The 26,902-nt window shown below is 26.1% G+C and overlaps 3 protein-coding genes and 1 pseudogene across 3 annotated transcripts in view; 3 read left to right on the top strand and 1 right to left on the bottom strand.

Moving 5' to 3' along the window:
• LOC149893764 (ATP-dependent DNA helicase PIF1-like) overlaps positions 1–26,902 on the bottom strand; it is a 265,925-nt gene that overhangs the window by 132,146 nt on the left and 106,877 nt on the right. The window lies entirely within an intron of this gene.
• The window catches only part of LOC145195475 (NACHT, LRR and PYD domains-containing protein 3-like), a 95,084-nt gene that overhangs the window by 20,344 nt on the left and 47,838 nt on the right, over positions 1–26,902 (top strand). The gene's annotated exons all lie outside the window — the stretch shown is intronic.
• Positions 2–26,833, top strand: LOC149893765 (NACHT, LRR and PYD domains-containing protein 1a allele 5-like). The gene is made up of 7 exons (XM_090076389.1): positions 2–25; positions 258–314; positions 11,442–11,501; positions 15,123–15,164; positions 15,705–17,036; positions 20,446–20,478; positions 26,132–26,833. The coding sequence occupies exons 5-7, from the start codon at positions 15,707–15,709 to the stop codon at positions 26,740–26,742; spliced, it is 1,974 nt and encodes a 657-aa protein (XP_089932515.1). The 5' UTR covers positions 2–25; positions 258–314; positions 11,442–11,501; positions 15,123–15,164; positions 15,705–15,706; the 3' UTR covers positions 26,743–26,833.
• Positions 8,185–11,001, top strand: LOC149893766 (uncharacterized; annotated as a pseudogene).

Genomic DNA, 26,902 nt, shown 5'->3' on the forward strand with positions numbered 1-26,902 from the left:
ATAAAATTGATAGAAAAGTTGTTAGGTACAAACTTTTTTTAAAATATGTATTAAATAACTTTTTTTTCTTTTAAATCTTGTTTCACTGAAGTTTACAATTACAGTAAAATGATTCATAAAACGTTGTTTTGTTTTCTTTTTTCTTTTTTTTAATAAGAAGTTAAATTAATTCTTTATACAAACTTTTGGATGTTTAAGTGTTTTGCTCATTTTTTATTTATAAATTGTAGATATATATCATTTTACAAATTTAATAGATACATCATTTGAGGCAGAAAATCCTCTGAAGCCATCCATTAAAGCAAAAGCGAAAGGTAAGTTAATGTAATTTTTGTAAAAGTTATTTGGCAATATGCATTTTTTTACTGTTTAAAAATATTAAACATAAAATCCTATCAACAAAACATTCTTGTTGGTGAAATTTTTGTAACTCATTTTTGGATTCATTTCCCTATAATCAGTTTTCTTCAGTAATTTTTTTATTGTTTATTTATTTCTATGACTCCAATCCAAACTAATCAAATCAATTATAAAAAACCCAGGGTAGCTTTAGCAATTCTGATTGTTTCATAAGTTAATGATTCCCATTCAATCTAATCAAATCAACTGTAAGGGAACCCATTGATAAGGTTAACATTGTGACATGCGTTGTTGTACTTGTAACTCGTCAAAATTATTATGTGAAATCTGAATGCACAGGATCATAATATATCTCATAACACTACATTATTATGCCAACCAAAATTCTATGCATAGCAACTACAGTGTCTCAAAAAATTATCCAACCAAACATTTTTAAAAATATTTTTCTTAAAAAAAGTGCTGTATTTTCATAAATTTAGACTTTTTTGGTAAACTCAAGATTAATGAAAATAAAAGACTTGTTTTTAAATCGATTTTATTTATTTTAATGTAAAATATGAATCACAAGGTTTTCAGTCTTAAAATAAAGGAACTTAGGTCGTTTTTTTATTGTCAAAAAAATATTCGACCAAACACATTATTTGTTTTATAACAAATTATTATATAACAAAACAATTATTTTAATACTTTGTTGGGCCTCCCTTTGCTTGGGTTACAGCTTCTAGACGTCTAGGCATTGATTCAACTAAAGATTTTGTTTCTTCTGGTTGAATCTTTTCCCAGGCTTCTTCAATTGCCACTTTGAGGTTATCTTTTTTGGAAAATGACCGATCTCCAATTTTTCGGTCTAAAATTAAGGTCCGGTGATTGTGCGGACCATTCCAAGACATCAACATTATTTTCAGCAAACCACTCCTTGGTTTTAGTGGCACTATGCTTGGGATCGTTATCTTGCTGAAATGTAAAATCAGATCCTAGCCGAAGTTTTCGAGCAGATGACTTCAAATTTTGCTTTAATATGTTTCTGTATTGCACCTGATCCATTGTAGTATCAATAAATTGGAGTTTTCCGAAACCCTTCCAAGCCATTGAACCCCATACCATCACGTTACCACCACCATACTTGACAGTTCCTCTCACGCAGCTTAATTTGTAGGCTTCTCCGGCTTTTCTCCAAACTTTTTAGGCTCCATCAGATGACTTTAAGTTGAATTTCGATTCGTCGCTCCACAGGATCTTTTTCCAGAAACTTAACGGCATGTTTTTGAACTTCTTAGCAAACTCCAACCTTCTTTTCATGTGTTTCTTACTCAAATATGGTTTATTACGCACAAGTTGTCCTTGAAATCCCTGGTCTTGGATACGATTTCTGACTGTCTGATGGGATAATTTGATTCCATAATTCTCTTCAGCTTGCTCAGCCAGTTTTCGAGCAGAAATGAAGCGATTTTTCTTGACTTGTATAATTAAGTTTCTATCAAAACTCTTAGAAGTCTTTTTTTGCGACCCTGCCCTTCTTTTGTGGCTGTTGTTCCGATCAAATTATACTTCTTCATTATGTCAGATACTGTATTATGAGGAATTCCAGTCTCTTGCTGCACCTGACGATAGGTTTTACCCTGATTGACTAAATCAACAGCTAAATTTCTCTGAGAAACAGTCCAGTGACGTTTACCTCCCACCATTTTACTTAAAAAAACATGAAACCTTTTTTTTATACATAATTATTTTTTTTACTACAAAAAAACAGTTTTTTCTTATGCAATTTCATTAATTGTATAAAAATTTGCTGAAATATTTCAACAAATTTCACGTAAAATTAATTAAACTTACCTAAATATCGCTTGGTCGGATAATTTTTTTACAAGCCTATTCAATACTAAGTTTCTCTTAGGACAAATAATAAACCAACTGAAGCATAAATCAAAAAATATGAACGCTAAATAACATACTATTCCCAATAGAATTAAAATGACAGGCAAAGTAAGTATCGCTATTCATTGTTTTTAGTATAATTTAGAGCATAAACATTTTTTTTTGGGAAAAACTTGTTTGGTCGGATAATTTTTTGAGACACTGTATATCTAAATCAATCTTTTTTTGATGCATAAAGTTTTTGTTTTAACAGGTTTTATTGTTTTAATTTTTTAAGTGACAGAAGTTATAAAAAAAATACACTTAATGTTTTAATGACATTTCTGATATTTGAAACATTGGCATAAGTTTAACATCTTTTTATCATACTTTTATAGTAATAACTTATTAAATGTTTAAATCATAATATTTAAGGGAATCCTCATAAAAGTTAATAAGATTTTGATATTATAAAAAATTAAAATTAAAAAGTTAAATGTATCAAAATATTTGCAATTAAAATGCTATGACGAGCTACTGATGTTTTTTAAAACCATATTAAAAATGTTGTAATTGTAGTTACAATTTAAAAATTGTGCTCAAATTTGGCAAAATTGCACTTTTTAAAATAGCTCAAAATAGATGCTATTTATTTTGTCTTTGAAAAAGGAGTTCATTATCTTAAAATCCATAATCGGCCCATTACTTATTTGTTTCAAACTTTCTTGAGTGAGTAATCATTTAACAGTCCCACCAATTACAAGGGTATTTACTATGGTTGGTAGCAAAAAAACTGCTGTTTAGCATTGAATGGAAAGATTGATAAAGTTTTTAAAATTTTTTAGTTGTGTTACAAAGCCATTTAAGTAGTACTTAACATCTAATATATTAGGTATATTGTCTTTAATATAATTATATCATCTTGATATTTGTAGCCAAAAAGATTTTTGTCTGAGGAATTCTTCCTCTTTAAAATAAAGAACAAATGGGTAAAGTGAGCATTAATTTTTGCTCCAATTATTCTTTTGATCCTATCCTGGGCATCATGTTGAGAAACTTCATCAACATTAGGCATTCTTTTTGCTTCAGATTTTCTTTTACTTCAGATTTTCTTTGCAGTTTTTCAAGTCGCTACTTTAAGTTTAAGCTGAACTATGAGTTTGGGAAATTTATTTATTCTGCTACATAAAAAAATCAATGATTGATTTGTATTGATTGCTATACTGGTGCTATTTGGTCAGTATTATTTTTTGATATTTTAGTAGTGGATGCAAACATATTTTGGATCGCCAGAAGCATTAGTTTTAGTGCACCACTTAGGTTTCAGATTGAATTTTTAAATGCAATTTATATTTCATTAGGATTAAGTAGTAGCAGCCTTTTTTGAACCAAGTCTCAAAACTCATCACATCATCAATAGATAGAAGTCAATTACTAGTTCTACTGTTTTTTTGTGAAACATGGTTTCCAAGTTTTTTTTAAGTCAAGTTTCTCAAATCTGTTTTGTTGGCTAAGAAAATTTCATACGAAACTTATTAAAGTAAGAATATCTAAAAATACAATTGATGATTTGAACAGATTTACATACCATACAACAAAAGATTTTAACAATTTCACTCGTGCTGTTTTTACTCGCTACTTTTTATCAAATCTAGTCAATATTTGGTCAATATTTTAGTGTAAAATGTAAGTTATTTTTGTGTTAAATATTTGGTCACTAACCTAAGCTATTTTTGTGTTTAATGAGAATAAACGATGCTATAACAATAATATGATGTCAACACACCTTTCTTTACTGGCAGAAAATAAATTGCTAAATAAAGACTCAGACCCTTGAAAGAAATCTTTTCATGTGTCCATGATCCTCTTTAGATTCTGGCATTAGTTGCGCCTTATAGGATGATTCTGTAACTGATTTTTTTTTTTATTTCTCTCATTAACTTATCTAGATCAGTCTAGATTATCTTTTTTGACCAGGGATTACTCATGTTTTTCTTTTATCAGTTTTGCCAAAGCAAAATCTTTTAAATTGCATGAGAAACAAAATAAAATTATTTTTTAACTAAAAATTACTCTAACAACATGCATTTATTTCACTGAGTCTAATAACTATCAATAAACTAATAACACAACCAATATTATCTTTCTCTTAAAATACTTGCTTTAATAACACAACAAATGTTATCTTTTTCTTAAAATATTTGCTTTTGAATTTTTCATTGAACCATATTCTTCTTTTAAATCTGCTCATTACAATATTTCTTCTTCCTTCTGACACAAAACATCTTTAAATTTAACTAAAACTTGCTTCCTTAAAAAATATTGAATTCAGTGATTTTTTCCAGTTTTAATATTTCTCCATATTCAATATATTACTTAATAGCTGTAACAAAAATTGCCAAAAACAAATTACCCATGCTTCTTAATGTTGTTTAAGAAAAATGGGCAGATGTAAAATGTGCTGTGTTATTTTTTTAAAGCTTTTGTTTTTACTATTGAAGAGCACAATAAAATGCTAATCAATAAAATATGAAGAAGTTCAAATTTAAAATTTGTCTTTACATGACATTTTTAGGTTTTTATCTTAAAACTTATGTATTTAAAGGTACACTTCTGATTTTTAAAAGAATATTTTGATTAACTGATAATGAGAAAAAATAAGGACAATTTTTTTAAAAAATAGAGTTTTACTATACAAGTCATTTTTGTTCAAAAATTCATAATTTTTAGTTAATATTTTTGAATAAAATTGGGTAAGCAAAGCATTTCTACTGTACATAAAGCGTTTAGATTGTCATTTTTGAATCCCTTGAGCAAAAATTTGCAGGAGAACCAAGTTTTAGATATTAAAGGTCAAAGTTGGCTTATCCTGCTGAATTAGCAAAGTGCAAATACAAGTACCACATCATTTTAAGAAATGCAATATTTTGATTTTTCTGGTTTATAAGTTCTGTTAAAATATTATGATATAATCTTATAGCTAAGCAACCTAAAAAACAAAAGTAAAATGGTCCAAATACTTGTTTTTAAAAATAATTTTCATGAAAAGATGTCATTCAAGTTTAATCTGGTAGGTGATACTTTCTATTGATTTGTGGCATCCAAGTATTAGATGTTGTTCTTTTTGAAATCTGCTCATGCATGTTTCATTGATGTAGGGATTCAAAAATCGTCTTCAAACAATCTTTTTATATATTTTTTTTTTGTCATATTTTTAAACTCAAAAAGAAGCTTCAAAGTTTAATTTATGTATCAATATTGTAGATTTAAATAAAGTTGCAACTTCAAAAAAAGATATTTTGCATCCAGGATTGCTAGGTTTTCAGTTTTCTGCCTTATTGTTATAATTGCTGTTAAGAGATTTGAAAAAAGTAGGGTCTAGTGGCTGAAGCTTATGATCATAGTGTGGAAGCAGTGTGATTACAGTTAGGCCATATTCACTAACAATATTAACCACCTCAAGTGTCTTGTGGCTATGATGACTATGATGACTATTATCATTATTATTATTATTATTATTATTATTATTATTATTATTATTATTATTATTATTATTATTATTATTATTATTATTGTTATTGTTATTACTATCATTATTATCATTATTATTATCATTATTATAATTATTATTATCATTATTATTATCATTATTATTATTATTACTATTTGTATACTTATTACTATTATTAATATCGTTGTTATTATATTTATTGTCATTATTATTTTTGTTGTTGTTCACATTATTAATCATTTTTCTATTTTTGTTATTAGTATTATTACTATTATTTTTATTCTTATTACTTTTGTTATTACTATTATTACTATCATACTCTTACTATTATTTTCTTTTTATTATTTTTGTTGTAATTAATATTTTTTAAACTAATTTTACTATTATTGTATTATATTTTTTTCATTTGTAATTAAACAGATAATTAAGGTTCCCATGAAAGATTGAGCCTTTCAAATTAGTTTTATTAGTAGAATCTCTTTAAATATATTTTGTGAAAATCTAAACATATAAAGATATTTAGTTCATTTAAATAAATCTTCATATAAAGATATTAAATTTATTCAAATAAATCTTCATATAAAGATATTAAATTTATTCAAACAAATCTTCATATAAAGATATTTAATTTATTCAAATAAATCTTCATATAAAGATATTTAATTTATTCAAATAAATCTTCATATAAAGATATTTAATTTATTCAAATAAATCTTCATATAAAGATATTTAATTTTTTCAAATAAATCTTCATATAAAGGTATTTAATTTATTCAAATAAATCTTCGTATAAAGATATTTAATTTATTTAAATAAAATTTGTTTGGAAGGTTTGTTAACTGATCACAGGATGATTTTTAATCACAAAGTTTGTCACCTAAGTATGTTAAATCATAGTATTCTTATAATGCAGTTGTTGTTTAGAGTATGTTTTAAAATCTTTCAAGTTGTTTAAAATTTTACATGAGTTTATTACAGTGTAAGCCAAGAAAGTTTCAATCTCTAATTATAAAATTGTCTTACACTTTTAGCAAGAATGGAATAAAGCTTCATTCTAGTTCAAAAATGCTAATAAGAAAACTTTAAAAGATAGTAAAAGCTTTAATGTGATGATTTAAACTAAATGGATGAATTTGTTTAAATTTTCAATAAGTTTGTTTGTTTCTTTATTACTTAGTTCAAGATTTTTTTTTGTTAAAATGTATTTGAATATAATCAAATTTCTTTCCAACATAGTCTTTATCTTTTAGTGGTGATTATTTAACAAATTTTCATGATAAGATGTTTCTTAGATTTATTATCATGGTGCAATTTTTTTACAAGAAATGTTTTTTGAAAACACTTTTAATGAGTGTTGTTATTTTAGTTCTAATAGTTGTATTTTCTTTTTTTATTATATATATTCAAGAGATAAAAATTAAGAGTTTTCATTAACTATAATTGGATATCAGTAATACTGCTTTATGAATGTTTGTAGATTCAATACATTACGTTTTTTTTTCTAGCATTGAAATTGATTCTTATGTGGTTCCTAAAATTGATTTAAATGAAGGTGATTGTAGGCTTGGGTACGTCACTTAAAAAAAAAATGAGCAAAGAAACTTCTAGCATCAATATTATAGTGCTAATATATATAATAAATAAAAATTCGAAAAAAATTTGAAAAAACTCACTGAGATATGACTTTTTTTTTACCTACCGGGAAACTGGTTCTTTTAGGAAGATGTCAGATTGTAAAAAATTTCAAGTTTAAAAAAGTCTCAGTGAGTTTAGTTTGATTTTGATGTTCTTTGTGTCTAACAAATAATAAAAAAAAGGTAACATGATTGGTGTTGAAAAATTGAGATTATACCAGGGCTGATGATGCTAGAGGATCAGGGGATCACTGCCCCCTCCCCTCACTTTTTCTATAAAGCCCCCTCACTTTTTCTATAAAAGATTTTTTATTAACAAAGGTTTTGAAGTTTTTAGATATGGAGTACCTTTTTTAGTAGTTGATGATTGTGTTCCCCACAACTCCCCCAACTTTGAGAACCGTGTCGTCTGCCCTGTATATTTAGAAATGCAAAGTTCAGAAAAGTTGTAGGTTATTTTTAAATATTTATTTCTACATTTATTAAATTGTACAGAAGTGTACATTATTTTCTACGTTTATTGCATTAGTACAAAAGTGTAAATTGCGCACAATGTACATAATACTCACTTCTGTACCAATGTACTATTCTGTATGTACTTTGGAAAGAATCCAATACATCACATTCAGAAATAATTTTTGTATTTAAACATATGTTTTCGTTTATTCATACTAGCAATCAATAAAACTGGAAATAAATTACTTCCGTAATTACATTTTTGTACCTCATACAAGAATATGCAGTACAAAAGTACTCTACTTCCGGTTTGGTTAATTTCCAGTTTTGTTAATTGCTAGTATTTATTTAATATTAATAGGAAGAATGAGTGCTCCTAAAATTACTAGATTCAATTTGAATAAAAAAGAGTCAAAATTTTCATTGTATTTGGTTGGAAGTAATGATCTTAATCCTTCAGAAGTGCATACTATTAGAGATATCCTGAGAAAGAATATTTCTAATAGTAGGCTTTTAATACAAGAAAGTTTGCTCATTGAAAAAGATATTGACAAGTATCTAATGAAAAGTTAAATTTAAAGATTCCAGATATATTGTTTGTATTTACTTGTATTCACTTTGTTTTATTTTTAAGGAGGCTTGTGTCTGTAAGAGAACTTAGTGTACAATTAGCAGACTTGGTTCTTCAGTGGTGGTCAAAGATCAAATGCTCTTTTCAAGTTTCCTGTGGTAATAAACAAGATATCTTTAGTAAAAAAATAGAATTAGCCTGGAATAAGTTTAGTCAAATTTCTGGAGGAAAAGCAGCCCAAGAAACTGTTTCTACCTGGGAAATTAAATTAGATCAATTGCTTGACATTACATCTTGTAAATGTAAAATCACTTTATGTAATGAAAAGTGCCAAAATTAAATAGTTGTCTAGATTTTGCACATATTTAGTGAACTTGTCAGAGGGAAAAAAGATTCCAAAAAGTGAACTTATTTGGTTAAAAGCTGAAAGAGAAAAAACTGGGTCACTATTAAAATATCAAACGACTTGTAAAGATACTAAGGAAACAGCTAGACAGGTTTCTTTAGAAAAGAGGAAGCTGAAAAGAAAGTCAAGTCTAGAAAAACAGGAAGAAACTTCAAAAAATAAAGATTATGTTGAGTCTTTCATACATGATGATAATTCAAATAGAATAGAAATGGAAGATGAAGCTGCTTCAACAGATAAATGGAAACTAAATTTCATGTCTATTAGTTTTATGTCCATTAGTCCATTAATACTGCTCAAACTTCTTTGAGATTTGATATTTCACCAGATGCAACAGCAGTAGTTTCAGCTTTTCTTCAAGACCTTATTCTTGGTAACTTTTTAACACCTGAAATGTTCTATTTGGCTGTCAAAGCTAAAGCAAAGACATCTGAAGAAATGAAGTTTCAATTACAACCTATCAAAGGTATATTTCCTGATAGCAGAAAATATTTTACCAGAGTTTTAAAGCACAACCCTGTAACAAAACAACTTCATCAAAGGGTTGTAAATGAAGAACACATTACTGTTACTTCTGAACCTGACAGTCACTATATTACACATTTTACACCAATGAAGCCAATACCTCCTAATAAGCCTGCTAAACAAGCAGCTATTGGACTATTTAACTGGATGGTTTTTTGGGGAGTACATAAATCTCAAGAAGTAATAGGAGAAGATTCAACAAACACTGTAACTGGTTCAGGGAAAGATGGAGGTCTGTTGACAAATCTTGAACAATTGTTAGGTAGAAAGTGTCTGGTCTATTTGTATGCTACATTGCAATGAGCTTCCTTTGAGGCACATTGTTGTCACTCTGGATGGACCCACCAATTCAAATGTTGGTTTCACTGGACCAATTGGAAAAGCTCTTTTAAAAGTAAATAGTATGGAAAGACTTGATACATTTGAACCTATTTCCCAGTTGGAACCATTAATCCAGATCCCTAAAAAAATTCTAAGACAAGATGGACCCAAATCTTAAAATGACTAAGTGTGGCAATCTTACCCATAGCAGTTGGTTTACTATTGGAGAAGCTATTATTTTTCTCCATATGAGTAACCATGGCTTTACTGATGATGTGCTAAGAAGATTTCACTTAATTCTAAAATGGGTAGTTCAAGTGTATTTTCACATGTGGTATAAAATCAAAGTGAAACACAGTATTGTTGAGGCCCTGGAACACACAGTAACACTGTTAAGACTGCTAAGAAAACAGGAGGATGAGGTAAAAGAAATTCTTACTCCCTACGTAAAAAATGGAGCTTATTTTGCTCATTCTGAATCTTTGATTCTTTCCCTTATAGCAAGCTCAGATAAAGAATCTAGGAGGTTTGCCATTAAAACCATCAAAGAGATATGGAAAAGTTCGAAGTATGGAGACACTCAATTCAGGATAAGGAAGAAGGTCCAACTCAATCTGGGAGCTATACTCATACAAAAACTGATCAACTGGGACAAAAAAGATAAATCAGAACCTGTATTTACATGTCAAATACCTACAAAAGATCTTAACAATTTCTTAGAGATACCTTTTAAAGCACCCTTCTTTCCCCTACACACAATCTTGCGAAAGAGCGGTAAAAGAGGTGACAAATGCATCTGTTTGTGGATTTGAGAGAAGAGATGGATTTGTCAGGGCTAGGTTGGCTCATAGACTTTTAATGCCTAAGCTGCACTCTAAAAAAGATCTAAGAAAAAATTTTTTAAAAGACACTTAAATTTGATTATTTATACAGTAAATATATGTTTTAACATATGTCACTATACCAAACAAATAGTTAATATTAATGTCATTTGTTTTTTTTTTCTTTTTCTTATCTGACATCTTAAAAATAAACAAATTCCATGGTAGGTAAAGAATTTTTTTTTCTTTCTAATTTTTTTATTATTACTTAAAATAACTTGAAATTTCTAAAAAATAAAAAAAAGGTCTGGTAGCCCCCTGGGCTCCCAGCTCGTCGGCCCTAGTTTAATCTTGGTTTTTCTATGCCAATCATTTCCCTAATTTTTTTCATGTGTTATACACAAATAAAATGAAAAGTTCACAGATGTTCACTGAGATATAATTTTTTTTAATTCGAAAACTTTACGTTCTGATATAAGGATAATTTACAATTTTATGATGACAAAAAAAAACAGTTCCCCGGTAGATAAAAAAGTATTTTTTTCAAATTTTTTTTTCAAATATTATTTATTATATATATTGGCACTATAATATTGATGCTAGAAGTTTCTTTGCTCTTTTTTTTTTTAAGTTATGTACCCTATTGTAGGCTGTTAGAAATAAAAATGCTTTAGTCTTACCATATTTAAGATTAAGCTAATAGTATCAAGCAAAGCTGTTACTCATTGCTGAACTAACATGTTAGTTTTTAAAGAACTAACATGTTCATTTTTGTGTAATTTTACATTAATGTAAAAATATTATGAATTAGTTTTTGTTTTCATCTCTTGCATTAATTAACTCTAATTGGACATCAGTGATATGATGAATACTTCAAGGTTCATAGTAGGTTTTTTTCTAGTGTTGGATTTGTTTTTTTATGTGAGTGAAGTTTAAATAATGATTTATAAGTTTTACTTTTAATAAATATTCTTATTAGATATATCATATGAATATAAGAAAGCAACACTAGTGAAGCCTTCTTCCAAAGACATAGCAGGTAATTTTTTTTAGATATATGAAGTTTTTTGTTAATATGAAATTTCTTGCCTTTTTCTCATCATTTACAGAATATTAAATGTAGTTGTTATTCATTGTTGAACTAACATTAACTTTGTGTTCATTTTTGTGTAATATTTTTTTAATAAAAAATTTGCATTTCACTTAATCTCTAATAACTTTTTTATCTCTTGGAGTTTTATATTTAAAATTAAATGCCGTTGTAATTATAAAGGATTTTTCCTTTATTAATTTTTTTGATTTTAAATATATTTGTACTGTTTTGAATTGTTATAAACAGTTCTGAAGTTTTTGTCTTTCTGATTCAACTTAAAGTTCAATATTTGTTGTAGCAACAGGATTTCATGGCTTTCATGTAATAACAGATACAATATTTTTAATGACTTACTTAATTAAAATGTTATCATTTTACCAATTCTCATCATTTTACTCTAGAAGCAGTCATATTATTGAACTTTTTTGGACAGTTTTATTTTTTTTATATATATTTTTACTCTTATAAAATATTTTTACATTTAAGAATATATTCTTATCTGTAAAATAATTTTTCAAAAACTTTCAACTTGAAATCTCAAATAAAATTATAGTAAAATTTTTATTAGAGATTTTAAGTTCAAAGTTTTTATCATGAAACTTGACTTTTGTCAGCTATTTATTAAGTAATAAAATAATAAAAGAAAATTAATTATGCTGGCATATAATGTGATACTCAACAAATAAATTTTAAATGCTTTTTATGTGCTAGCAGATATTGTGATACTGAACAAATAAATTTTAAAAGAAGTACTATAAATTATTGATTTGGTAAAATAAAGAAATATAATTTTATATAAGGGTAATCTAGTAATTTAAATACTTAATAATTGCTAATGAAACATTTGTTTAAAAGAGAAATTATTAGTTATTAAAAATATATTTTAACAAATAAGGTGTAAATATGAATACAAATAACCTCTCACAATAGAAAGTTGTAACAGCTGGAGAAAGAGAACCTTTTTCTGTGTTTTTTAACTTTGTTAAGAATGAATTATTTCATATACTTTTGTCAATGAAATTTAAAAAATTCAATTAAAATTTATTTCATTTAATTTGTTAATGAAATTAAAATGACTTTTCATTTAAATATCAACAATATTTCATATTTTTCTTTAACGAAATTTTAAAACTTTTATGTGTAACAAAATAAAAAATTTTTTTTTAACTTTAAATCTTTAATATTTGTTATAAGATTTAAATATAGAAATATTTTTTTATTGTTATTTCATCTATAAATACTTTTGTTATTTTAACATCAGGTAATTCAAAATATGCTTTCTTAACTTCTTCATCTAAGTTTAATATTTTCTTGTGTTTTTAGTTGTTCATTAAATATCTTCTCTATAATAAATTCACCAAATCAAAGTTGTTTATGCATATTTCCTTTATGACAACTAACTTTTGTTTTTCATCTATAGTTGATACTAATAGAGTTCCTTCTAATTTTTGAAACAGAAATAGTATCTGGTTATAAGAAAAAGAGTTAATATAGGAATAATATTGGTTATTTTAAATATGAAAACTTTTGTATTTCAATTAGCCAGTATTAATATTCTTTCCGCTTTCATAGTTCAATCTTCATAACAGTATTTCCCAATCTTTGTTTTTACTTGTAGCAGCAGTTTATCTTTTAATTTAAATACCAAGAATTTCACCTTTTTTTGTTTGGTTTTTTAACACAAAAAGAAACAACTGCATAAATGTTCTCTTAACTTTTCCAAAAGCAGCTGTGGAAACATTTTGTTTTTGGTTTTGTTTTTGAAATTGTAATTTGAGAATTTCTTTTTTATTTATACTATTTTTATTGTAATTAAAATAGTATCAATACAAAAATTCTCAAAGTGAATACAATCTTATTTTTCCACTTTGCCAGATACCAGAACATGAAGCAAAAATGTTTTTGTTAAAAAGAAGTATAAAGCTTTTCAGTGTATTTATTAATTTTAGTTTTGTATAAAAAGGTTAGAGGTTAGGGAAGGGAAAAGAGGGTTTTTAATGATATTTGTAGACAGCCAAACTTTTTTCGTTAAACAGCTGAAAGTAAAAATGAGTTTTTTAAGTTTGCTGAACTGCATGTTTGTAGATTCATTCTACTGTAATGTTAAATGTCTAACTCTCCTAATTGCCTTTTGATAAATTGTAGTTAATTAAACTTTTTGTAAAAAAAAAATGACAGTTTTTTTAATTCAAATTTGTTTGAGTGAATTTTTACAAAATAGTTGAGGAGATGTTTTCATTTGGTGTAATTGAAAGTGAAGATAGAGAACAGTAAGCTTTTTAAGTAATTATCTCTTATTTTTTAAAACAAAGTTAGATAAATCCATACATTTGCGCCAAAACAAGTTAAGTACAGAAATGAGTTATCAAAATTGATATGTTCTAAAATACTGAAATTTGATTGTTTTAATGGCTTTGATTATTTTTTATATGCCAATTTGTTAAATCAAACTTTTGCAAAGATTCGAAAGTAAATAATTAACAAAAAAACTTGTTCTCAATTTTCTCAAAATTCTTTTGAAGGGAGTTAACAAGAATGTTGATGCATACCACTTTTAAGTTTCTTGTGGGTTTTTTGATAAATAGGTCTTTTCAAAAATAGCTGTTTTCCATTTTTAATTTTAAAAAAACAATTTTTAAATGGCTGTTTACCATTTTTTTAACATATTTTTTAAATTTAACTATTTTTTGTTATCTTCTTTTATGATTAAGGTATCTTCAATTGAATCTTATGGTTATAAAAAAATTTCACTCAAAACTTACGGCTTTATTAATATATCTAAAAAAAAAGGATGTTTATAAAAAAGTTATCAACTGATGCAAAGATATGTTACCAATAATTGACAAGACAACCAGTTAAATGAACAAAGTTTTTAGGAGAGTGTTTTTTAAGACATGCAACTTTATGCAACATGCAACTTTATGATATGCGACATGTATTCTTTGTAGTGGATTAAAATGATATTTAGGGATCATGAAGTTTCTGAAATAGCAGTATAATTTGTGTTTGATATACCTGAATTAAAAATTTTTTAGGCATTACAGTTGCTTTAATTATAGGTTATTTGGAATCAATCAAAATCTCTTGATTTCTAGAATCTTCTTTACAATAAACTTTATGTGCAAGGAAATATAATTCCAAGCATAAAAAATCTTAAAATTATAAAAAAATGTCAAGATTCATGAGTTTTCATGATGTAACATTTTTACCAAAAATCTTTTCTAATTAATTCCTAACAAGATCAGAATGCATTTATGACATTGAATTTTCTCTTTTAATTGCAAATTCAAACACTTATGATTAATAAATTTTAATGGTTTGAGTTTTATTTGTGACAGATTAGTATACATTTGATATAGTTTTGTTTTATCTTTGATAAAAGTATTATTTTTAAAATTTAAATATTTTTCTTTATTTGTTTTACTGTTGTTTATCATTATTTAAGAAAAACTTTTATCTATACCTCAGTAAATAACAAATTTTATTCTTAAATATAGTTTCTTTTTTAGTGCATGATTTAGTTATAAGATTTTCTTTAGTTAATTTTAATACTTTTAAATATTTTAGATATATATCTAAGAGATCAATTTGGATATCCTCTCAAAGCAGGTATGTCCGCTTGTACTTGCTATTTTTTTTTTACCATATTGCACACAAGTATTGTCAAAATATTTTTAAAAAATGTTTTTGAAATTTGAAAAAGTAAAAAATAGGAAATGATTATATGAGCCATTTAGTGCACGAATTTTGTTAACTCTACTTTAATTGTCAAAACACTTGGTATAGTCAAAATGTTTTACAGTTTTAATAAATTTCCTGATTAATTCCTGAACAAAATAATTTTAAAGATATAGAAGAATTTTTAAAAAACAAGGTACATTATTTAATCGTACTTCTTAACTTTTTGTTTTATGGAGTTATTTGATGTATGCACTGAATGGCTCATATGCTCATTGCAAGAAAAAATTCAGCACTTAAAAAGTAATTTAATTTTATCTAATAATAACGGTACAAAAACTAAGCTTTTTATATTTTTTTATAACATTTTACTTAAAAGAATAGGGTAGTGTAATATTAAGATATAAAAAAATGCTCAATAAAAAATGTTTTTCAAAAATGTTAAAATAAAGCTCTATGTTGTTCTTTTAGAAATGCGAGAAGCAATTAAAAAGTTGTATCTCAAAAAGTATGGTGAAATGGATGAAATTGGACACTTAGTAAAAACTCCAGCTAAAGTTGTACTTTTAAATAAACTCATTAAATTTACTGTAGTTGATGAAGTTGAAGTGGAAAAAAATACTGTAAGCATTGCTGAACAAGAGTTGTTTGTTAAGAGACAAAATCAGCCAATTGAGTTTAAGGAAGTGTTTTCAAAAGAACTACCTTTACTCTTGATATCTGGTATTGCTGGAATTGGAAAAACTTGTTTGCTCAGAAAGTGTTTACTTGACTGGGCCTCTGGTATGTTATGGGAAAATGCAGATCTTGTTATTTATCTTGAATGTGGAAAGTTAAATCAATATCAAAATATTGGTAGCATAAACAAGTTGCTAAATGTCTTCTACAAAAATATTTTTCAAGAAAGCGATGTTTGTGCACATTTCTCCATTTTGTTTGTTATAGATGGGTTGGATGAGTTTGCTCACTTAGATGAATTAATAAAGAATAATCCACTTAATCCAAGCAAACTACCCATTGTTAATGCATTAGCAGATGCATTGAATATTCAAGAACACAAATGTGTTATTGCTGGAAGAGTTGGGGCTATATCACGATATAAAGATAAAGTTAAAGAATGTAAAAACAAGTTAACCATTCAAGTAATGGGTTTTAATGACAAGGGAGTTGATGAGTATATTGAAAAAATTGACTTCAAAAAAACAACCATTGAAAAAGTTCTTAAAGAGCCTTACAATGCTAAAGTTATGGCATCTGTTCCCTTTTATTTATCACCAATGTGTGCAATTATTGCTGCAAGTGATTCTTATACTTTCTACACAATGACTGAGTTGTATTGCTGTATTTTTTTATACTTTTTTCAAAAACATATTTTTAAAAGTAATGAAGCAGTTCATAGTATGATGCAAAGTGAGAGTAACAAGCAACAAATTTTAAGAGTTTGTAAAGTTGCATGGGAGTTGTTCAATCAAGGAAAAACTATTTACTCGCAAGATGAAATGAAAGGTATTGTGAATGACTTTAATAAAGTTGAGAAAGAACTCTTGGGTTTCATAGAAAGAGTTGAATCACAACTGGGTTATCAATATCAGTTTGCTCACCTCACTTTAATGGAGTTTTGTGCTTCAGTTCATGCCTACATTTATTTGAGTCCTAAGGAAATTATTAATAACAAAATGTTATGTAGCTGTTGGCCTATGATCTGCGGGCTAGCAAATGAAAACAAAAGATGTTTTGTGAGGTTTCTTGCTAACTTGAAGAATTCAAATGAAGAAAGGAACTCGTTGCTTAATCTTATACTTAGTAAGTCCATGAAAATTGTTAAATTACTTGTGTTACAGTTTTTCCATGAACATAGTTATAAAGATTTATTAATTTTCCTAAAATTTTTATGTAAGTTTGAATAATAAAATAGATTTTTTTTGTTTGAGAATAATTAGAAGAACCACTAAGTAAATAAATACTAAATAAATATGTATAGCATTAAATAAATAACTAGTTATAAATAGTTTATATACTTTTTTGAAAACATTTACTATTGATAACTATTTGATTTTGAAGAAACTCAGCTGCCTGATAGCTTAATGTTAAAGAATTGTAAATGAATCAAAAAGATTTTCATCTGTGAGATTTCTTATTACATTTTATCTATGATATCACAATTATTCAAGTTAAAGAAATTGTAATTTTTATACTTGTAATATTCAACATATGATGTACATAAATTTTTCCAAAATAATATTTTAAACGATGACAAATTATTCTATATTTCAAAAACATTCCTCATGGAATACAAAATAAGTGTAAAAGAAAAAATGTTAAAAAACTTTAAAAGGGTTTAGTTTTTTGTTTTAATATATTTTTGTTTTCATGTGAAAAGGGTCTTAATATAATTAACATAGTTAAGTTGTAAGATAATAATAATAATAATAATAATAATTATTATTATTATTATTATTATTATTATTATTATTATTATTATTATTATTATTATTATTATTATTATTATTATTATTATTATTATTATTATTATTATTATAATAATAATAATAATAATAATAATAATAATAATAATAATAATAATAATAATAATAATAATAATAACAACAACAACAACAATAACAATAAAAACAATAACAACAATAACAACAATAACAACAATAACAACAATAACAACAATAACAACAATAACAATAATAATAATAATAATAATGATAATAATAATAGTAATAATAATAATAATAATAATAATAATAATAATAATAATAATAATAATAATAATAATAATAATAATAAAAATAATAATAATTATAGTAATAGTAATAATAATAATAATAATAATATAACAATAATAATAATAATAATAATAATATAATAATAATAATATTAATAATAGTAATAATAATAATAATAATAATAATAATAATAATAATAATAATAATAATAATAATAATAATAAAAATAATAATAATAATAATAATAGTAATTATTATAGTAATATTAATAGTAATAATAATAATAATAATAATAATAATAATAATAATAATAATAATAATAAAGTTAATAATAGTAATATCTATTTCTCTGATTGAAAATTAGCTATTGAGAAATTCACCTGGCAGTCGGATATTAAAAAGACCATTAATGTGTTTTCTCAAAATAATTAGCTCTCAAAATTTTTTAAATCTAAAAATCAGTTAAAAACTTTTTACCTTTATAAGGTTTCTTGTATTTAACAAGTAACTTGATGTAACAAGAAACTTGATGTAACAAGAAAAGGTAAAAAACACAGGTGAAAAATGGAAATACTATAAGAAATTTTTAGATGATGGCATATTACCTTTTTTCTTCTCTCTTCTACTTATATTATGTGAATAAAGGTATGTAATACCCGTAATTAGATTTATATTAGAGATATTACACTAGTATTACACACCAAATAAATTGTTTATGCTTTTCCCTTTAAATGAGCAAGGTTATTTTTGATTTCATATACAAAAAAAAAATTATGATTTGAGCTTTAACAGAGGTAAAAACATTTGTTACAGCTTAAAAGATTTTTCATCAATATGTGTTAAGTTCTACAAAACAGATGACAAAGTTGTTAAAGTATTTTCAAATATAATATTCAATTAAATTTCACTATTACTTGTTAAAAATTAGTTTGTCCATGTAAAAGCTTATTCAAGGTAATTAAAGTTAACTTAGAAATAATACAACAGATATCATCTCAACTTATTCATTTGAAGTTACTAAAAATACTTTTGTGTCTTTTTATTATGAACCTTCAAATTGTAACCTGCTTTTAAAAAATGCTTCTAAGTAAATTTTTTAGAAGAACAACTTTTGAAATAGTTAAACAGTTAAAAACATGAAAATAGAAATAATAATTTTTTTAATCTTTTAATTTAACAGTGTAAAAAAAGTTGACTATGCAACATGCAATCAATGACTTTGCCAAAGAGATAAAAAAATGATGTAAAAAAGATGTAAAAAAATGTATATTTTGATGTTCTTATGCTTTTAATATCTTTTTGATGTTTTTTTATTTTGTTATAAATGTTATTTTTATTTTTTCAACTTTTTTATGTATACTTTTACATGTTATATTGGTTCCAGTAAAGTACTACTACATAATGTTAACTTAACTAAGAAGTCTACTCATCACCTTTGAATAAATTAAGTTTAAGTGAATTTTATAAAAGTAATTTTTTCAAAGTTAAATTTTAGGTACATCAAATAACTTAACCTCCTTACATAAAGTTGTATAAAGTGGGAGTATAAATTTATTTTACTCTGAAGTGAAATATTTTTCAGTGTTAATTTACAAAATTTAAGTTGTTTGTTTTCCTTTAAAATAAAAATTCTCTTGATATTTAAGATAAATTAAATCACTTGGTAATAAGACATTTTTAAAAATATATATTGACCAGCATTAGCAACAAATGCTCCTTTAAAAAATTTTCATACATGAACATAACATTTATCTGTTAATTATATTTACATGCATAACATTTTAAAAATGAAAGGTATCTGTTTTTTGCTTCTAGATTAATAAATATATGTCAAAAAGAGTAAAATAATAAAGAAGTCAATTTTTAAAAATAGATTGATGTAAGCGTATACAGAGTTTAAGGGTAGTTTTATTGTTTTTGACCATAAAAAGTTTAACATAAATATTTGACTTTTATACATTTTTTTTACATTTTTTTTTTTGTCATAAAAAAACACCAATATTTGACTTTCAAGATTACAAGACCATAAGATTGTTAAAAGATGGGGAAAAAAATGTGGGCCCCTCATTATGAGTATTGATATTTGCATAATGTATAGTATTATTCCTTATTGAACTTAATTTGGAAAAAAGACTTAAATAAGCATTTCAGAGGCAGAAGGCGTTTTAAAGTTTTGTAGTTTCTTCGCAATTTTTTTTGTTTTTTACCGTAAGAAAAACAAGAACTTTGACTTTTCAACATGGTTACAAGACAATAACATAATTAAAACATGGGGAAAATATGTTGATTCCTTATCACTAGGGAATATTGATTGCTTATGTCAAAAAATATCGTTTTAGAAATTTCACTTTTTGAATTTTCGCTAAACCACAGGATAAACGATTTAAATTTATTTCTCCTTCATTTTTTGTTCATTTCTAATTAAATAAGTTTTTTTCTAAAATAAAATTTCATACATCGTGCTTTTTTGTTTTTAGATTTGGTGCCAAAAAGAACTAGTTCAAGTAGTGGTAAGAATTATTATTTTAATTTGTTTAGGGAAACTTTTACGTGATCAATGCTTTGAAAATGCGATTGCTTTATTTTTAAAGAATATTTCATCGGTTGGTTCACGTGCCACAAATTTAAAAAAAATTGATGAATTTGACTACTTTTCTTTTTTCATTTACAAAACACCATTGAGCATTTCTAGCTAAAAATGCTCTTTTTTTATAAAAACATGGGAAGAAATTCTTTTGAAGAAAGTTTCAATAGCTGAAAGGAAATAGTAAAGATTTTTATGACATGAGTTTTTTCGGTCTGTTTTGCTAAGAAAATGACTCTCACAACTTTCAGTATATTATAGAGATTCAGTATTTTACTAATTGTAGTGTAAATGATGTTAGTATCAGTTGCGTTTGTTATCTATTTAAATGGATTTATTTGTTAGCCTCGTTTTTATGATAAACTTTAGTTTTATCATATTTTCAATTTTGTGAGTTTCTGTTTTCAGTGTCAGTTTTATTACTTCGTTAAATTTCTATGAAATAGTTTTTAGTTATCAATTTGTTAGGTATCAATAGGTTAGTTTGTGTATAAGACAATTGTAAATGTTTATATTGAAAAACATTCATTTTCCTTGCAAATTTGAAACCGTAAACATTAATTGTAGTATTGCTTGTGTGGTTTGACTTAAAATGATTTAATTTTATGCTTTCATTGATCCGTTGAAATTCTTTGTGAAAAATAGTTTTCAATGTGATAAAAGCCCATCAGCAGAATTTTGAAAAATAGAATCATTTACACTTGTGTTTTACTTTACTACCCTTCGAAAATCGACTTCGTTCGGCCTTATCATTATATCAACTCTAGAGGGCGACAAATCCAAATAACCTCTTATTCAATTTTTATGTAAACTCTTTTGTCTAATCAATTCTCTCCCTCACTAAAATACCCCTTCCCCACCCACTCTATACTCACTTTTAAAGCTTTACGGATATGTCACTTTTTAGTATATTGGAAGAGAAGGAAAAAAATCTATTTCTTTAAAAATAAATCCTTCCATTTTTTTAGGGAATAACTTTTCGATAATTTAAAACCCACATAAAATTAAAAATCAAGAGAAACATTGCAGCCCCTTTTAATCAAAGTTGCACCCTCCTAACCCTGTTCTTGATTAAACTGAAATATTCTATTCCCCCCCCCCCCCCCCCTCCCCCCTTCCCCCCTATCCTTAAGACATGAAGCTGTGGGTCAGCAATTTCTTACCCATCAAGATTTACAGTAGAATGCAAAAGTTGATAATTAGCTAAATTTTTCAAATTTTTTTGTCATAACTTTTTGACTTTTCATTGAAGATGAATGAAATTTTTAACAATTGGTTTTGTAATGTGATCGTATAATTTACTCAAAAGAATGATAACTTGTAATGGAACGTAGAAATACAAATTTTATTGAAAACGTAACCGTGCAAAAGTTTATAAACAGTTCCATGACCATTAAGAAAAACAAAACTTCATTAAGAAAAATGTATTTATAGTAAAATTAATTTACTGGATACTATATAACATTTAACTTAAGTTGAATTAAAAAAAAAAATGGGAAAGTCTAAGGAATTGTCACGAAAAAAGAAAAATTTAATAATTTGGGCTGTAGAGAAGAAGATTCTTATAAGCAAATTTCTGAGCTTTGAAATGTGGCTAAATCAACAAATAATGTGCTAGTTAAGAGATATAGAGAACAAGAGACATTTGAAAAAAATGATGGCTATGGAACTTTTTTATTATATTGATCTAAATTTAAAAATGAAAATCCTCACTTTAAAATTTCACTTGAAAATAAAATGTTTTATCTGCATTCTGTACATTTTGAGTTTTTGGTGAACAGAAGCAAACTCTTGTTTACCAAAAAGGTCGCTCTTATAACTTTAGATAGTGAGGTAAGAATTGAGTTTTGAATTTTTTATTATAAAGCAAATATTTCTCGGTTTTAACAAAATTGAAAACAAGTATTTTTATTTGTTTGAAATTAAAAAAAGTACAAATGCTTCAATCACGTTCTTACTTTCAAAAATTGTAATGAGAAGCGCTAAATATTCTCAGGAGAACTGAGAATATATAAAGCGTACCGTGACAAATAGAGCGAAGAGAAAGATTGCAGACTGTCGTTCTACAATCCACGTTCGAGTTTTCAATTACAACTGAACCCTCACTCTGGATGAGTTTTCAAACAACTCTGTAAGCATTTTTTAAACTGGAACAAAGTGAATATATGAAGTTACAAACTTATTGATGAGTATCACTAAACTGACTGCAGCACTTCAAGACTCTGATCATCCTCAGCACTTTTGAGTTCATCTTGTTTTGTTGAACGAAAACAAATGCTAAGTATGAATTTTTGCTCTGGGAAGATGTTTGGCTGATGTTGACCTGCTGACATTGACTTTATAAAGTTATAAAAACAAATTGTGTTCGTAAAATCGCAGCTATAAACAAGCACTAAGAGCTATTACAACCGTAACAACACTTTTAGTTAAGCATCAATTGTTGACATTTAATCGCTGCATTCGCCTTGGCTTTAATTTCATTATGTATTAGCTACGAATAAAGTTTGATTTTGAACATTGCAAACCGAAAGCACCATTTAAAAAAAATATAGGGTAGATCAGGGTAATTTGAGCACCTTGGAAATATGAGCATACCTAAAGATTTCGTAGATGTAAGCATTGAAGTTAAAGTTGCTTTGTATTTTTTGAATCGACTTAATATGGTTAAAACAGGAATCAGCAAAATTAGCGTAAATATATAAGCAGTAATTAGTGGGTATTATTTAACTGAAACGCTGTTAAATTTTTTGCATTTTTAAAATAATATCGTCACGCATGAATGTATCTGTGGCGCAAAATTTTGGTGCAAAAATAATGAAATTAACTTTTTTATAAAGAAAAATATATTAGCCAAAAATCTGTTCCAAAAAAATGGCATCTTTAAGTAAAAGTAGAAACATTTAGTTTTTACTTTTACTTAAAGATGCCATTTTTGTGTAATATGAGCATGCTCAAATTACCCCATGTTTTTCATTGCAATTACCAAGTTTTAAGTCCTAAAACAGCAGTGGTTTTAATTACTATTTGAACAAAAACAAAACACGGCAAAATATTTTATTATTTTAACAATAATAAATATTCTTCTGTAATTTAAATTCAAAAAAATTTGAATTTTTATCGTTCAAATTTATGAGTTGATAAAATTGAAAAATTAACATTTTTTTTTTTTTTTTTTGTTTTTTGCGGAAAACATAGTCGTATTGTTTTAACAAAAAGTGGCTTAAAATTTAATTTTTTAATGATAAGTTATGTTAATAACGAATCATTATATTCCAAAATTTAGTTCTATATGTCAGGTTGATATTTTTTTACTTAATGTTATTTTTTTTTGAGTTAAATTAAAGTGCTTATATTACCGAGTGGTATTGGTAATATGAGCACTTTTGTGACTTTTTTTTAAAACCTTTGTGCTTTTTAAAAAAAAATTCTACGTAAGCTATAAGTATGGATCCCTAAAAATTGTTAATTCGCAAAAATTTTGTATCCAGCATAACCATTTTCGAAAATATTCCAATTTTCGCTTAAGATGCTCCTAATACCCTAATCTACCCTATTAGATTAAAATAGATTGATAAGATAGGGTTGTAATTCTTTCTCTTCTAAGCCTGGTCTCTTGTTATTTATTTTCTTGTGAGCAATTTCTTTCGATAAAAAAAACTTTACCGCTTACAGAAAGCTCATCGCTGTTATTCTTGCACTTTCAGTTTGTAGGCGCTGTTTTTTGGAATTATTGACAGCATGGTTTTTAACATTTTTGTGAGTTGTTTATAAAAAATCTTATAAAAATTGCAGAAGGAAATGAAAGATCAGGTATTAAAGTAACCTGTTAACAGCTCAATAAATGTTGCGGACTAAAAGAGTTTGCACCCTACGATAAATGACTCGTTCGATTACACTTTCTTTTGTATATCAAGAAACTCAATTCTATATGTACTAAATTGGTTTCTTCTCTATCGTCAACACAATCCCCATCACAAAACTTTTCGGCCTTCAAAACCTCATGAAAATGTATTTTTTTATCCTAAGAAAAGAGAAATGGATAAATTCTTTTAAAATGTTAGTTTTACTGTTACTTTGAGAAATCTTTTTTTATAATAAATATATGAGGGGTGTAAGGGAAAATTGAATTCCATTTTATTTGAAACTTCAAAGAGAATATTTGGCAACTTTTTGTTATAGCTTTGTGAATCAGATTGTTACTCAATGTTGGGTCTTTCAGAAGAAATATTAAGGTGTTGCTGTAAAGAGCTAAAAGGATCTTTTGATATTTTTTTACCTTTCGTAGCAGCAGCGTGAAATCTGTTTTTTATGTCTCAGAATCTCTCATTTCTACGCATTGTTTTGGATTTTACACTGTTAAAAAAAGGTTAAAAACTTCAATCACGTTCTTACTTTCAAGAATTGTCATGAGATGCTCTAAATATTCTCAGGAGAACAGAGAGTATTAAGAATATAGAGATTCTCAGGAGAACTTAAAATATTTAAAGCGTACCATGACGAATAGAGGAAAAGAGAACAATTGCAAACATTTGTTCTACATTCCACGTTCGAGTTTTCAATTACAATATAACCCTCACTCTGGTTGAGTTTTCAAACAATTTAGTGAGCGAATCGACGTTTTTCAAATGAGAACATCGCCGCAGGAGTTAAGTTGTTTCATTGATGAAAATCGCTTACTTCTTTTTTTATATTCTTGTTTATAATAATTTCTGATCGAACGACGCAAAATTAGTAAGTGTTTAAGATTTTGTTGTTATGTAGTTGTTAAAATCAGTTTTGAGCAGAATATATTTCTATTAGTTAGGTTTTTAGGGAAAAAACGATTGAAAGTTCAGTTAATACAATATTTTTATGTTTCTTTGCCTAAAGTTAACAATTTGAAAAGTTTTAGTTTTTTTGGTGACATTAAAATGGTTTTTTCGATATTTTTTCTTTTCAAAACAAGTTTGAAAGTTTAAAAAAGACGACCATAAAAGAAATGGCTTTTTATACGTTACTTTTGGTGTAACAGTTTTAAAATATAATTTCAAACCGTTCTTTATTCGACTGTTACCGCTTTAAATTGACATACTTTTAGTTTACTTTTTTATAATACTTTAAAATATTTTTTGTTGCTTCAGCAAAGAAATAGAAAGCGAAAATGTTTTTATTTCAGTTTGAAAAAAATTATTTTTGTATAAAAAATCTGACGCGACTTTTAAATAAAGTTGAGCGCTGTTTTAATGCTTTTGGTCAAGCTTCTGATTGGCTGAATTGTTTATCGTATTTCTATTGGTTGAGGCGCAACCAAAGTTGAAAAATGGCGTACGACAAGTTTCAATAAATATTTTAATTTTGTATTTAGTAAATTATTTATTTGTTTAATAAATCTTTAGTAAATAAAAAATATTTTTTGATCTAATTTGTGATCATTTGAACTGTTATGATCTTTTTTATAAAGAAAATAATATCCGCTTTATATTTATTAAACACGATATTGTGTTTTCAAATTTTTGCAATTTGGTTTTCTTGAATAATTGTTGTTGCAAATAAATAAATATTAATAATAGTATTAATATGTTATTATTATTATTCTTCAGATGTAAAAGATTATGATGAATACAAGATGTTCATGGAATGCTTCTTTGAAGCGCAGGCGTCGATTACCAAGGACATGAAAGGATCAATCGATGAACGAGAGTGGAGGATTTTGATAAGCGATGGAAAAACTGCTCATGAAGTTTCACATGAGAAATATTTCATGGAGAAATTTTGTAACGAAATTTTATTTAATTTTATTTGTTTCGAAGCAGGATGCAAGTTGTATGGATTAGAAGTTGATAAAAATATTTTATCTGAAGATGAGAAAAAACTTGTTATTTTATGTTCGACCAACGTTAATCATGTCACCTTATATCATCCAGTGAAGATCGATGGATGGACACCGAAGCACAAGATTGAATGGTTGCGGATAGACATCAGTCGAACTTTCGTATCAAAGAACGAGTTCGAAGGTTTCGTCCTCCCGTGGATTCGACTCGCTGAAGAATTAAATCTTGAACTTCACGACGACACGAACTTCATCGACGACATTTGTGAATGGCTTAGTGGTTCGAACTTCAAGGAGTTGACGATCGAGTACCGTGGAAAATATTTTTATAACATCGAAGAGTTTAAAGAAAGAAAGACGAAAAAATGTTTAATATGTTAAATAAAAAATAAATAAAAATGTAAATATGTAAAAAGTATATGTAATACAAGAAAGTTTTTATAACATCGAAGAGTTGAAAAAGTTGAAATGATACGAAATACTTTTGATTGTTTAAATATTTTTAATATGTTAAATAAAAGTGTAAAATGTATAAATAATT

The sequence above is a fragment of the Hydra viridissima genome, unplaced genomic scaffold, assembly GCF_058129835.1.
Source record: "Hydra viridissima isolate aposymbiotic clone 2 unplaced genomic scaffold, HvirCarnegie_v1 scaffold_1, whole genome shotgun sequence".
Taxonomy (NCBI): Eukaryota; Metazoa; Cnidaria; class Hydrozoa; order Anthoathecata; family Hydridae; genus Hydra; species Hydra viridissima.